A 14,676-nucleotide genomic window follows, 5' to 3' on the forward strand; every position below is an offset into this window, starting at 1 on the left:
TTTTAGATAACAGAAGTACTATCTTTTTCAAATTATCTTGATGTGCAGTGAGTTTGACATGCACCCCTCAGTGAAGGGAAACATATTCATTTTTAAATCAGATGTTTATGTTTTATGTTGTTAAATCAGTGCTGTCTAGGATTTGTAATTGTAAGGATTAAGAATGGATCATGATATCTACATTGGCTATAATACATCTCTTCTAATAACGAAGATGTACCGATCTTGTTGAAGGATACAAAGACCGGTATACAACTGAAGGTGCACACGAAAGTCAACAAAAAATCAAAATAACTTCATTTTGCTTGTTAACGTCAATAAACAATCAAATTTTATAATAATAGATCATTTTAACTTTCGTGACGTCAAAATAAAGTCATTTTGACTCTCTCATGACTTACGACCGTTTCTTTACTCTTCATCTTTTTCTAATTCTTAAAATTAGAAAAAGATGTAAAGTTAGTTGAACCGAGATTAAAATTAAACTACATTGGTAGAAGCTGCATTAGTGTGTTCCTCGTGTAAAAAACAACATAAGCAGCGCGAGATAATACGCGAATACAACGGAGGGAGCTAACGGGCGGCGACCTGACGCTCTCTCGGGGGAGGGGGAGGAGAGGAGAGGAGGCGGATGAGCGCTCGTCGAGAGGAATACCGAACTTCTTTTCTCGCAAAAGCGCGCGTATATCGATCGCTACTGGCGTGGCTCCGGCCAGGAACACGGCGACGCGACGGCCAGGAACACCTCGCTGTCCGCACCGCTCCGCTGTACGTATGTATATGTGTGTGCGTGTGCGTGCGTGTGTGTCGTCCGATGAATTGTTAACCGCTCCGTCGTTGTGACCGTGACCGATATATTCCGGAGACGCGGCGCGGTTACGCGCGCTCGGTGGCGCGGCGGACGCGCCCGACGCGTCGTCGATAGGGGTAATTAGAGCGGCGGCGTGCGCGCGTTATGCAGAAAAAAAAAATAATTATCCCCCGTGACATTTTTTTTTATTTATTTCCACCCATTACATTATTATTAATCCCGGTGATCCCGATCCTTCGTCATCCGCCATTTCCGCTATTTCGCGAAAGGGGAGCGAGAAAGAGAACCCTACCGGGGTGGAAGAGAATGGGAGGAAAAACGGTGAACCGGGAAAACCAGCCGACGCCGGTCGATTGTATTTTTTACGCGTCGCCGTGCCGCTCCGCGTAATGCATAATGCGCTAACGAGGGACGCGATATTGTATTACCCCGACTTGTACGTACGAGGGTGTGTACGTGTTAACACATAAACGGGACGCTTCGCGGAAACGCTGCCGCGTCGCGGCAAAAATCGATGCGGCGCCGAGCCGAGCCGAGTCGAACCGCGCCGCGCTGCTGCGGTTCCGTCGCCGGCGCTTCGTCGAACGGAGCGTCGTCAAAGGCTAACGTCATTGACGTAGTTCCCTCGAAGGGGTCGGGCCCACCCGCTCGCTCTCTCTCTTTCTCTCTCTCTCTCCCTCCTCCTTTCTCTCTCTCTCGAGCGGAGAGGAGCGGTTCTCGGAAAAGTCTCGCCGCTGCATATGACGACGCGGCACCGCACGGCACGGCGCGGCGTGCCGCGCCGCGCCGCGTCGCCGTGCGTCGAGCCTGCGCACGCTAGGACGCGCAATGCGACACGCGATAGAACGGGACGGCGAAACGGTACGACCGCGGTAATCTCGTTACGGGACGAAGGGGTCAGAGGGGAGGGAAGAGAGAGAGAGAGAGAGGGTGCGCGAGCGAGAGAACGAGGGCGTCGAGAGTCGGGGACGCTTGGTACCGGGGTGAGTTTTCTGAAGGTAGGTAGGTGGTTGGGTAGGCAGGCAGGCAGGCGGTGGAGTAGGCAGGTGGAGGCAGGGAATTTAATAGGAGAGCCGCAGTAAAGAATGTTAATTTTACCGTAATGGCATCGGTCTCTCGCACGGTCACGCTATCGCCCGTTAAAAATTGATATTCCTCGCGTCCTTGCGCGAAGGATGGTGAGGGACGGGGGTGGGAGGGATGAGGAGTGGCGGCGGATCGCCGACGGGGATAGAGAGGGAAAATGGAATTCCGTTTGTTGCGCAATATATCCCAATACCTAGGCGCGGTAAAAGAGAGAGAGAGAGAGAGAGAGAGAAAAAAGAGAAGCAAGCGATAATTTCTGTGATATTCGTTTGCAATTCGCTCGGTGATAAAGGCCTTTTCCGCGTGGCGTCGAATATTCAAACTCGTCGGAACAGTACCGTCAAAATTTCGAATTGTTTCAATCTCCGGTTAAAAGCGACGTTCAATCGAGTGAGGTGAGACGTGGGAGGCTCCATGTTTTGGACGTTTAATGTGAATAAAAAGGGTGGAGAGAGGGGAAATGGAAGAGAGAAACAAAAACAGAGAGAGAGAGAGAGAGGGATAGAGGTGACAGGATGCACAATATATACAGAGAGAAAGATACACAACAGCACACATTGCACGTATGCATCTGTATACTGTGCTGTGCGCTTATAGTATTCTTTATTTAAAGAATACTTACAATGTGGGTTAGTATGAGGCAGAGGAAAATGGATATAAGCTTGATATAGCTTTAAACGTATAAATGCGAAGGAGAGCTTGAATATAAAGCCGCGTCTCGCCGTATTCAGCTCGGAGCGACATGTAATATGCATCTCCATTACGTATTTAAACATTCGTCTTCCGCACATCCTGCGTAATTTAAATTCGCGCCTCGGGACCAACGTCGCTCTCTCTCTCTCTCTCTCTCTCTGATTCGACGCGCGTATCGCTTCTATTAATTAAAATACAATCGCGCGAGCTTATAATAATAATTAACGTGAAATTCGCATTACGGATTATCGCAAGAGACGCAATTATGACGCGATGACTATTGTTTTTATTACCCGATCCTATTCGACTTTCCAGAAATAAGAAACTTGACGTCCAGTAAGATCGAGAGGAAAAAAACGAGATCCACCGGAAGTTAGAACGTCGTTAGAATGTTTTTTAGGCTCTCGCTCACTTTGTTTCCGTGGTTTTACCACCAGCCGAAAAATTGCCGTACTTCTTAATGACTTCCCGGCTGATGTAATTTGAAATTAGAGAAGGAAACGCGAGCGGCTGTGTGCCGTGCCTCTGCATACGCGTCAATACACGCCGACCCTCCCGGCGAAGGCGATCCACAAGGCGTTTTCCCTGCGCGAAACCAGGCCATGCATGTATAACATTATTATATCGATTACACAAAAGAAAATAGCTTATACCTCTTAACGATAACGCGACTGTCATTCGTGCGTTCTATATGCAGCCGTTATTACGCGTAGCGCCTGCAAAACGTATGTACGTACGTGTTCGCTGATGCTTGAAGGAGAGGAAAAGAGAGGGAAGATTTCCTTTACTCGTCTATCAGAGACAGAGAGCGAAAGAGAGAAAAGAAAAAAAAAACGAGTAGATAGAGGGAAAACGAAGATCGACCGCCGTACACCGTTCCAATAAAATCTCGCCCTTATCGATTTCTATAAAAATAAATTACTACATTTTTAGAGGCATTACATCAGACTTTTCCGATCCGAACCCGTCCGCCCATTCGTCCGTGCATCCGCTTTTACACGTATATACGTATATATACGTACCTACGATACGATTTCGCGTATACGTGCAATATGTGCTTGCGCATCGCGCGCAAATTGGGCCACCACGTATGCGTACTGTCGCGCGCATCGTCGTAAATGCGCGACGTCGTACCGTCCGAAAATGCAACAATCTTACAGATAACGGGTTCTAAAATAACGAGTAAAGTACATAATTGAAATAATAGCTCTGAAACAAAACGCGCTGCCAACACATATTTGCAAGCGCAGAAAATTCTATGTTCTTTAGACGTTCACTCCTACATGCTGCCCGAGTAGAAATATGTGAATACGAAATGGCACTCGCCGCTGTGCACAAGTTCGTATCGGATAAGAGTATTTGAAATTTATCGTATCCACAATGCGGCGAGACATGCGACACCGCTGCGGTAGATATAGCTTTGAATTAAAGTGGGATTACTTTACCGCGAAAAAGATCCTTCTACGAAATGGTCACGTTACGTTCCGCGAATTTGTCTGACATTTTGGAGGTAAGACTTTATTCGAATTTATTACATCGATTGTAACTATTTTGTACAATTAAAGTATCTCTTCTTTTCTTTTTTTTAACAATGAGTTTATACAATAGTACAACGTGTCCAGGTACTATTGACGGGAAGGCGAGGGAATGCCCGCGGAAATTACGAACGCGCATATAGAGAAAGAATAAACCGTGATTTCGTCGAATCTTATTCCCTTAATTCACTCAAAGGTCACTGGTATCGATAGAATCGGCAAAATGGGATTTGTCGTTTCAACCTCCAACGCTGTTGCCATACAGTCGCTGGCAGCCTCCACCTCGCCCAGTGATTCCAACACCATTCCCAAATTGTACCTGAAATATAACACTTTTTATGTACCGTTTATAATTTATAACATTAAATAATAATATATATTATATAATAAACTAATAATTTATATGTAATATATGATTATAACTATATAAGGAAATAAATACTAATATCAAGAAAGAACAAAATCGATAAGACACGTGCATCAAATCTATTCGTATCTTGATATTCAATTTATCGCGATTCTTAAGATAACTGATTACCCAATTAGTACAGATATGTTATCATTGCGAAATCGTTATAGATAATAAATGACCATTGACTCGTGCCACAAAGATAAATCGTCACGATAATCTTATGTTACTGTACAATTGAAGTTATGTAATACCAAGTTTGATGTGAATTTGGATCGATTTTCGCGGCGTCCCTCAAGGTTTTCTCAGCCAGTCTCTGACTACCCAAATAGTGATAAATAAGACCCTGCAAATAGATCAGGTAGAAATAGTATTAGATTTATACGTTTATAAAATCGTACAAAATATATATAAAAAGTTGTATAAAATATATGTTAGTACATGTAGCGCAACAATTATTACCAAGTGTTGTAAACTCTTTATATGCGAAGGATTAATTGAAACAGCGTTTTGATAGCATTGCTTCGCTTCCGTATACTCCAACTTGTACTCGTGCAGAAGGCCACGCTATAAAAAGATAATGATACTTGATTATCATACAATGCTACTATAACAATCACTCAATGAATCATTTAATCTAAATCATCGAACACGGATAATGGTGAGGAGATTCGAACTATACCGTGTACATAATGTGATGACTCAATGGGAAGATGTTGGTAGCCTCTTGGAGAGACAGAACAGCGCCGTTCGGTTGGTCCAGAATAAGGAAAACCTCGGTGAGCAGGAGCCAGATCTGCAATTGCAGTAGCCATGCTCTTTGCGGCCCTGGCTTTGGTGTGAATGAGCTAATTGACGAGGCAACCTCAGAAAGAGCTTGCTCGACTTTCGAAGCGGCTAATGATTGCGCATGCAGGGAACCTATCGGAAATGGTCGCCTTTTGTGAGATCAATCGATTTTTCGGAGATTCTTGTGTGGAGGGCCTATCGTATTTTGTATTAAAATTATTAAATTAAATTTCTGTTTAACAAAATGTTGGGATACGTTAATGGAAAACGCACTTAAATGATTTAATCTGTTTATAAAATGACACAATCCGTTTGTTATTTCTACTTAATGTTATCCAATGTTATCTACATTGCGTGCACGACGTATATAACTCACTAGAATCTTTATCGGACATTTCCGACGTGTAAAGCTGAAAGACGCTTCTAGTCTCGCTGCGCTTCTCGCTCTGTTGCTCGTTACAATTAACGTTCGTCTGATCCTCATAAAGACTCTTCCACAGATGTAGCATGTGGCTGATGGTGTATAAGGCATCGACACCGCCGATGCTTCGCAATTCGAGATGCGCTTTCACATAGAGGAAATTCAAGTTATCCGGATATTCCTCTAGTACGCTGTTTATCACATGTAATGCTTCAGAATATTGCTTATGTGCCGACAGGAGTAATGCGAATAAATGCAATGATGGAATGTGTTCTGCTCGTAGATTCAGTGCAATTTTCACGTGTACGATGGCGTCGGTTATTTGTCTGTTTATCGCATATTCATGAGCCAGGTAATACTCGGCCAGATGATCGTTGGGATCGCACTGTTGCGCTCTATTCGAGAATACACGATCTTTTATTAATCAATTAAGAAAAAAATCTACGAGAATGTCGTTTCTTAATTGTTGTTGAGCTACGCGAGAAATACGTACTTTTGAAAGCAGTCCATCGCGGTGTTTGTGTGATTTACTTTGTCCTGCTTCACAATTGTGTTTGTAGAGAGCATGCTGTGGCCGATTCCGATGTACAAATGGCATCTAGATTGCATCCCCTGTGGACTCGCCATCTCTCGTTGCAGAGCTTTTTGGCTCCATTCGATACCTTCATTTATCTATTCAAAATCGTCAACGTGGGAATATGCTTTTTATTTTTAAATATTTTATTTTAAATATAGATGAGAAGTATAAATGAGAGATATAAATGAGAAATATGGTTTATTTACCATATTTAATTGCTCGTAACATAGCCTCGCCGCCAACAGACAGGGCATTACTTTCTGAGGCGATAGCCTGGCGACTACTTTCAAAACTCTATACGCGTGCATGTATCTCCCCATGCTTATTAGGCATAGCGCGTACTGCGTCCATATGTGTACTTCCTCATGAGAGAACTTCATTGCTCTTTCGAAAGACTAAAATATTAAATATCGAATAATATATGAAATTATCATTAAAACAACGGTGTCTAATAAGATGAATAGGATTTTCCAAAAAAGAGAGAAAATCTCAACCTCATGTAAAAGTTCCACTTGACTCCATCTGACAACGACAACCGTGAGTAGATCGTAGATAGCAGTGGCGTTCTCAAACGCGTGTATCCTGGCTTCCTTGAATTCAGGCGATTGACTGAGGACGGCGTCTCTTACCGCCATCGCCTCGCTGATCAACAATAGCAGAATCGACTCCTCGTACTCGTTCCTGGGGACGAACATATTTGGTCCCGCGTACTTCTTTGGTTTCCACGGCGAATCCGACAGATTGGCGCCTGAGTAATGATTTATCCGTCTATTACTCACGGCTGCTGCGATATTAATATGAATAAATTTTTCTTCTTCAGAATATTCCGCTATATTTATGTGGATATATAGTATATTTGTTATCATACCCATTGTGTCAGTTTGTTCGTCTGGTGGTTTGTAATCAGTACCGCTTATGCCGCGTAATAACACTTCCGCCAACTGTCTGGTCAGAGTTACTCGCAGACTCTGAGTAGTTGTAGATTCAACAGCAGATAAAATCTCCCTGTTAAAATTGAAACAGATTATATAAGCTATCCATGAAAAAAATTATATTTGGTAATAATTATATATATCATTATAACAAATATTTTTCTTAAAATTAATATTATGACAAGTATCTATATATATTTTTGTTAATTAATAAGCCGTAAAAAAGTTTCTTATACAAGAACTGGAGTTATACAGGGTCATCGAAAAGTATCGGACCCCCCTAATATCTTCAGTTAGAATGCATTTTGGAGAAAATGTCCAATAGCAAAGTTGTATGGTTTCAAGCGAGGAGTAAGATGATGACCTTGACTTTGATCTTGACCATGCTTTTAAGGTCATTTCAAGGTCAACCTTATTTTTTTAAATGGAACCCCCTACATTTTATTGCATATTTTTATAGCTTATCTCGAGAGCTTTTCAAAACACTATAATAAAACATTTTTTCATTAAGTACTTTTTGAGTTATAAAGGTTTGAAGTTAACAATTTTTTGACACAAAATGTAAATCTTGTAAAATATTATTTAGTATATTATACTATATTATAGTATATTATACTATAAATAGCCGGACCCACACGCCACTCTTGCCTTAACTGGCCGGACCCACACGCCACTCTTGCCTTAACTGGCCGGAATCACACGCCACTTAACAAATTGTTAACTTCAAACCTTTATAACTCAAAAAGTACTTAATGAAAAAATATTTTATTATAGTGTTCTGGAAAGCTCTCGAGATAAGCTATAAAAATATGCAATAAAATGTAGGGGATTCCATTTAAAAAAATAAGGTTGACCTTGAAATGACCTTAAAGGACATGGTCAAGATCAAAGTCAAGGTCATCATCTTACTCCTCGCTTGAAACCATACAACTTTGCTATTGGACATTTTCTCCAAAATGCATTCTAACTGAAGATATTAGGGGGGTCCGATACTTTTCGATGACCCTGTATAATTAGCACATACCTATAACGATTAACAGCGGCTTGTATGTTGCCGGTTTGAATATACAATATTGGCGCTCTCTGTAGCGCAGTTTCCAAAATGGGACCGATATGCTTTGTAGAAACTGGAGTTGGTGTGGAGTATGTACCTACAAAGAAAAAGAAGAAACATTAAAATGTTACAAACTATATATATTTTTTATCGGATTAAACTCTGTCAATTACCTGTATTATTCGTATTTATAGTGGAAATACCATTTTGTTGCTGCATAGCAATTTTGTCTTGTTCCTGCAAATACACCAACGTCAAGTCACCAGAAATTTCGTAACACTTGATTATCTGTTCTTGCCATTCTGTAATCTTATATTTCGACTTAGAGTGTGGTGGTAGCCTTTCCAGACAGAGACCTGACATGAGTAACAGTTTACAATATTATTATCAATCAGGGAATACTGACACGTTTATGACAATGTTAAAAAAAAAACTAAATTTAATGTACAAAATAAAATTAAAATTTTCAATCTTAGTAGGCAGAAACATGTGACGAAATACTTCACAAAACTTATAGCTTCATTCCTTGTGAATAATAACGATCTTCATATTGTGCTTGCCCCAAACTCATCGCAACTAAATCTAGTTGTATTCGATAGAAACAAGTAGATGAAATTAAATATCAAAAGAAGCAAAACCATAGAACTTTTGTTTATCCCGCTTAAGAGATTTTTTGAAAATTCTATATATTAAAAAATACATAAATGAGATAACATGCTGATGTATGTTCTTAAATTTATAAAAGCAGTTACAAGCAAGCTTCTATATTATCATAAAGTGGATATTATTGTAAAGTGTGCAATACATATTAAATGTGCAGTAATTAAATAAATTTCTAAATAGATACAAGCAAAACGAAGCAAACAAGCATACAAACCTTTGATCGCATATGATTCTGCTATAATGCGCAGTCTTCGGCAGGATAAATGTTTGTCAGTGTCTAAAGTAAACGATCTTTCTTTCTCTAAATCATACACAAGCCATAGTAATAAATGAATATACTGGATAATAAGAAATTTATGAATTAAATAAATGTGTCTAATCAATTCGTTACTAAAATTAGTGCATGGACACGCTAAGGGAAAGACAATATATATGCATAGAATTGTCGAAGTATACAGTTTCAATTTATACTATCTATTATGAAATGCCTATGTTCAATGCAAATCTTGCACATAAAACGATGTATATGTATATATATAAATATATATATATAGATATTTTTTTATCTAACAACATAACTATCAAACAAAAAAACTACTGTTAAGAGAGAAAACACAGAAAAACTATAAAGCAAGCTGTTATGTGTACCTTTTTAAATATTGCACTAAAACATACTACTATCATCAGAAGGAAGAAACCATAATAGTTGTCAATTGCAAACCTTTAATTGCATACGATTCTGCTATAATACGTAAACTTCGACAAGGTAATTGCTTTTCTGTGAGTGTATCTAGTTCAGCTTGTTGATAGTGATGAATCGCATCCTCGTACATTCCCATCGCATAGTGAAGTTTTCCAAGTAGCAGATGAGCATCCAGAACGACTAACGCCTGAAATGGCATTATTAGAAGCAAACCAATCAGACACGATTGACTCTTATTTTCTATCAGACACACTATTCTTTCATGACGTTACAGTACCTGTTTATCCTTTTCATTAGCAGCTAGCAACAAGTATTTCCTTGTTTCTGTCAGTCCATTTCGTGCCTTGACAATATTAGCGTCTATCGGTGGAGTTTGCTCCAAAAAACTCTCCAATCTTGCTTCTCCGCTCAAGAAATTCGCCAGACATTCTATTGAGCAAAATTAAGATGCTACAAAATCCTATCTGTGTGTTTATACAAACTACATATGTAAATATTTAATAAAATAGAACTTTTTGAATATTTAGTATCGCTTGAAAGAAATATTCGGCAACGCTCGGCAATATTTCATTAATTTTCTTGCAATATATCAAAGGCTGTATTATTATACAAATATTATTTTCTCTCTGCGTGCTTGCTACGCGAAACAGCAATTACGGGAATAAAAACAGCATAAATGATAGTGCAAAACATCGCAGAAACAAAACATCGAGGATACATATAACTCGATATATAATTAAACAGAAAGAGCGTGACATTTCGTTCACGAAGACTGCGAATATCCTTGATCTTTACGTGACGTGACATCATTTTTCCTTCCATTTGTCTGTCTCTCTTTCTCTTGTAGAAAATAGTGGGACGTTGTTGTTGCAAGCATACGTGGGAGAGACAGCCCCGATCAGACCAGATCAGGCCAGATCAAACGATGGAACCGAGGAGGGCAGAGAGATGTAGAGGGGGGGGGGGGGGGGGGGAAGAGGGAGAAACATTTACCGTTGCTGGGGTACTGCACTTTTAGATGATCCGCGAGTTGTATAACCTTCTTCCAGTTGCCATCCTCGCGATTCCGATCGATTTCGGACTCTATGCGGAGGGTGTGACTCTTCTTGCTCGTCATCGCGAATCACGGATCTCGATCCGAGTCACCTGGCGGTCCAGATCTCAATCGGTGCCGGGCAGCAGCGGCAACGCGAACACGGCGATGTATCGATCATTAGCAGTACTTCCTCGCGCGGGATCAACGCGGCCAGTCATGGCAGCCCAGCGGTGCAGCGGTGGCAAGGATCCGTCCGCTCTGAACGTAGCCGACGAACGCGCGACCGCTCGCGAACACGTGCGCGTGACAAACTGTCACAAACGTCACGAGACTCCGTTCCCCGCGGACCGATTCGGAGCGGATTTGCATGGCCGCGTGAAGTGCGACTCCGATTGACGACCAATCACGTACGTTTACGTCACGTACGACGCACGCGTTCCTCCGTTTAGATCCGTGATTGGCTGCTTTATGGCGCTTCTTTCGAAAAGCGCAAAAATAGTTCGAAAAAGACTAATCCTTCTATCACTTTAAAATAATTTAGCAGATATATTTCATCTTTTATTTTATTATACATTTAATCTTTAACAAATATTACATCTTTTATTTTATTTAAAAATTACAAATAAATTATAAATATATAAAATATATAGGATATTACCTTTCAAATACAAATATAATTATTCTTGAGCTAATATATTAAATAATTTTTTGTAACGTTCCTTCCACTTTGCTCGGATGTCAGCTATATTATGCTATATGGAAAAATAGAAAATGTATACGTCATTCACTTAAAAGAATGTATCTAAATGTACAAAAAGTATCACGAACCTGTAATATGTGTACACCTCGTTGTGTGAGTACAATCAGTTCTTTTATTCCATCGTTTGTTATGTCCATGTAGCTTATAGAGTGTACAGGAGCGTCAAATAGTTTTCTGGTGGCTAATTCCCACGTGTCGCCTGTTAACGCGAAGATCAGGACCTCTTGACCGTAAGTACCAAGCAAAATCTCGTTTTGGCCATCCATATTTATGTCCGCTATGCAACAGCACAGAATACAATCCGACGATTCACTGCCGCTTAATATCACATCTTGTTTCATCCCATGTTGCAAGATATCTCTATAGAAAGACAAACACTTGGATTGTAGAATTGTGAAAAGTTTTTACATATGGAATTTTTACATACATATTACGAATACAACCGACGTTTTTACTGGACATTATAATGTGACCGAATTTTTCGATAATTTATGTAATATTGTTTGTTGTTTTACATTGAAAATGACCCGATTGGTGTCGAAACGTTTGTATGTACGAATTTTAAATTATTAAATATTTTACATTATAATTGGCTCGTAGCCCTTCTTTTATTTAGTGACAAACACTTGTATTTTGTTTGTAAAAGAATACCTATTAATTAAAAACTACTTACTTAAAGACGACAGCATTATTTGTACTTGAAATAATAACATTTAATTTTGGGACGTCATCCTTTGAGACAAATTCCTCAGCTGAAATTTTTTTGTAATTTTTATCTTAAAGTCTTAAATTGTGCTACATGCATAAACGATACACCTAAAATATTTACAATTGACATTTGCAAAGGCTGGTTTACTAATGGTGTTGCTATGCGGGAATACTATCACACTTGGTACAGGCTTGTCGTATCTTAGCAGCCAGCTTCGAGAAACTTGTAGATCATTCACGTTTACGATGGCAACTTTGACTAGACCGCACTCACAACCAACGGCGGTGACTCTCCTATATGCGTAAGATTGTATATCAAGTCTTGATAAAAAAAAAAACGGAATTCGATTTTTTTTTTAATTATACGAACCGCTTATAATTGTCATAATAATAAATATTAATCCATAGCGCGATTGCTTGGATGTCATGCAGCTCCGGGAAATATTTTTCAATAGAGGACTCGCTGTAAACGTGACTTAATTTATCTTCCCTTATCATATGAATCCTGTAATCGCTCCCAGATATTAGCCAAACTACCTGCAAATTTCGAGTTATGCTATAAAGCAGTAGAAATCGTAATAATAATTAGGTCTGTTCTTTGCAACTAAACTAGTGTACACTCGTTGTACCTAAAATGAAATGTATTATGTCATAGTCAAAGCGTTAACTTTAGTAAATATATATACTTTTAGTTAGTATACATGTATATTTATGTACTACAGCAGACTGCAGTAAGTGTATACATTTAGTTAACACTTTGACTGTGATATGAAAACATATACAAAATATTAATAAATATATATAAAATATATTTATATATATATTTAAAAAGTAAAATAGAAAGATTTTGACTGCCTTTCTTTTAAGACAGTCGACACAAGTGTTATTTTTTTGTTATTCATCGAATGCAAAAAAGGATAAAATGACGTTTGTGTCAACTGTGTCTCCTAAAAGGGAAGCAGTCTTAGTGCAGTCCAATGTAGAGACAAAGAAAAGGCTTCTGGTAACGTAATTCATTGACAATTTAAACTGATTGATATTGCTAATGTACCTCCTGTACAGAATTTTGTTGTGGTAAAACGGTATGATACAAATGGTAAGGAGTGTACGACAGTTCCACCATGAGACAATTCTGCGCTATGGCTTCGATCGAGCTACCTTCGTCTCCTTCGCCGTCTACTGCACCCTCCGTGTATATGTTCAAGTACCTTTCTATTGTGTCTGTGCTAGCCTTCATGATTGTTATGCCTATCACAAAACTATCCCCAGTGTCGGACTTGTTGTAAGCATCGATGGAAATAATCTCTGCACCACCTAAGATAAAAAACAAATTTGTTCATAACGCTACTAGTCAAAGAATTTATAAAAGAAGATACAGAATGGCATATGAAATGTTATACCATTTAGTTATCTAATTGTCAGACTGTAATGATAAATCTTGTATTAGTTCTGTAATAATTTTATATATTAAAAGTAAATGTTTTATATATAAACCAAATGATATGACATTTCGTGCGCTATCTTCTACAATTCTTGAATAAAATAGTTTACATACTGGGAATGTATGTGAACAATAATTCCTTCACCATAGGTCTTAGAAATTCCTGCGTTTGATGGTACTCGCAGGAGTATATTTTTCTTTTTAAAGACGCCACTAATAATTTGTTGGAACTATTAGGCGAGCACAGTTTGGTCATGGAGTAAATATTTCCCTGGGATGCTAAGGGAAACCAGTGTGCGTCTATGAGATTGCTCATCATTGTAAGTCGTCAGAAAGGCTGCTAAAGCAAGTGAAATAATTACAGAGACTTTTAACACTATCTTACATCTATTTCTATCAATGTAATTTAATCTTAATCTTGGTTCAACTGACTTTTCATCTTTCTCAGAATTCGAGGCTCAGTTCCATCAATGTAAGATCAACATCTTGATTTGACTTACTGTTTATCTTTAGAATTACAAAATGAGCAAGTTAATATATATAAACTAAGATTAAGATTAATTTTACATTAGAGTGGATCCACAGGCCTTAAGTATTTGATGTTTTAGAATATTAACATAGCTGTAATTGTGACATCTTAAGACTATACTTAAGACGGTCTTAAATATAAGAATCAATTATAAATATCGACCAGAGTAATTTCTCAGACGGACAGACATTTATAGAAAAAAAAGAGAAAAAAATAAACAAACCTCTATTGCAAACTTGTGCCGAATTGAGGTTATATTTATTACAATCGACTAACACGTGTAGAGAAGCTCGCTTTCATCTCGAACGTCGGTCTAGCGTCAATCCTGCGTCAATCCTTTGCAATTTTAATTTCCATCGACCGCAATCTCATCGCCGATCCGAGAAATCTTGAATACATTTGCGCGCGCGAGCGCATCGCGCGATGCAGCTGAGAAAGTAGATGAGATTTAGAGAAAGAGATAGAGACAAGAGAAAAGTCATGCCTTCTTCTTATTCGGCAACGTAATTGCCGCGTGCGCGGATTTTCG

General features: G+C 39.1%; 2 protein-coding genes across 12 annotated transcripts; both read right to left on the reverse strand.

The window, feature by feature from the left end:
* Positions 1-4,092: 4,092 nt before the first annotated feature.
* Ttc7 (tetratricopeptide repeat domain 7) lies at positions 4,093-11,087 on the reverse strand. Of its 9 annotated transcripts, none has more exons than XM_018459362.1 (15): positions 10,667-11,086; positions 9,951-10,102; positions 9,692-9,860; positions 9,185-9,247; positions 8,481-8,663; positions 8,278-8,404; positions 7,190-7,326; positions 6,816-7,069; positions 6,528-6,716; positions 6,238-6,416; positions 5,700-6,139; positions 5,217-5,455; positions 4,997-5,101; positions 4,789-4,880; positions 4,093-4,444 (listed from the first exon to the last, which is right to left on the reverse strand). In XM_018459362.1, exons 1-15 carry the CDS (start codon positions 10,788-10,790, stop codon positions 4,312-4,314), a joined length of 2,586 nt encoding a protein of 861 aa, XP_018314864.1. In that variant the 5' UTR covers positions 10,791-11,086; the 3' UTR covers positions 4,093-4,311. The 9 variants fall into 9 exon arrangements, with proteins under 9 accessions (XP_018314864.1, XP_018314862.1, XP_018314863.1 ...); XM_018459360.1 differs by having other exon boundaries at positions 6,816-7,105; XM_018459361.1 differs by having other exon boundaries at positions 9,185-9,271.
* Positions 11,088-11,386: 299 nt separating this feature from the next.
* On the reverse strand, positions 11,387-14,648 carry LOC108729953 (kaptin). Of its 3 annotated transcripts, none has more exons than XM_018459353.1 (8): positions 14,371-14,648; positions 13,733-13,955; positions 13,229-13,491; positions 12,548-12,714; positions 12,299-12,471; positions 12,143-12,221; positions 11,538-11,829; positions 11,387-11,461 (listed from the first exon to the last, which is right to left on the reverse strand). In XM_018459353.1, exons 2-8 carry the CDS (start codon positions 13,935-13,937, stop codon positions 11,387-11,389), a joined length of 1,254 nt encoding a protein of 417 aa, XP_018314855.1. In that variant the 5' UTR covers positions 13,938-13,955; positions 14,371-14,648. The 3 variants fall into 3 exon arrangements, with proteins under 3 accessions (XP_018314855.1, XP_018314856.1, XP_018314857.1); XM_018459354.1 differs by having other exon boundaries at positions 13,733-13,958; XM_018459355.1 differs by having other exon boundaries at positions 14,367-14,648.
* Positions 14,649-14,676: the final 28 nt, after the last annotated feature.

The sequence above is a fragment of the Mycetomoellerius zeteki genome, unplaced genomic scaffold, assembly GCF_001594055.1.
Source record: "Mycetomoellerius zeteki isolate Tzet28-1 unplaced genomic scaffold, Tzet1.0 scaffold82, whole genome shotgun sequence".
NCBI classification, from domain to species: domain Eukaryota; kingdom Metazoa; phylum Arthropoda; class Insecta; order Hymenoptera; family Formicidae; genus Mycetomoellerius; species Mycetomoellerius zeteki.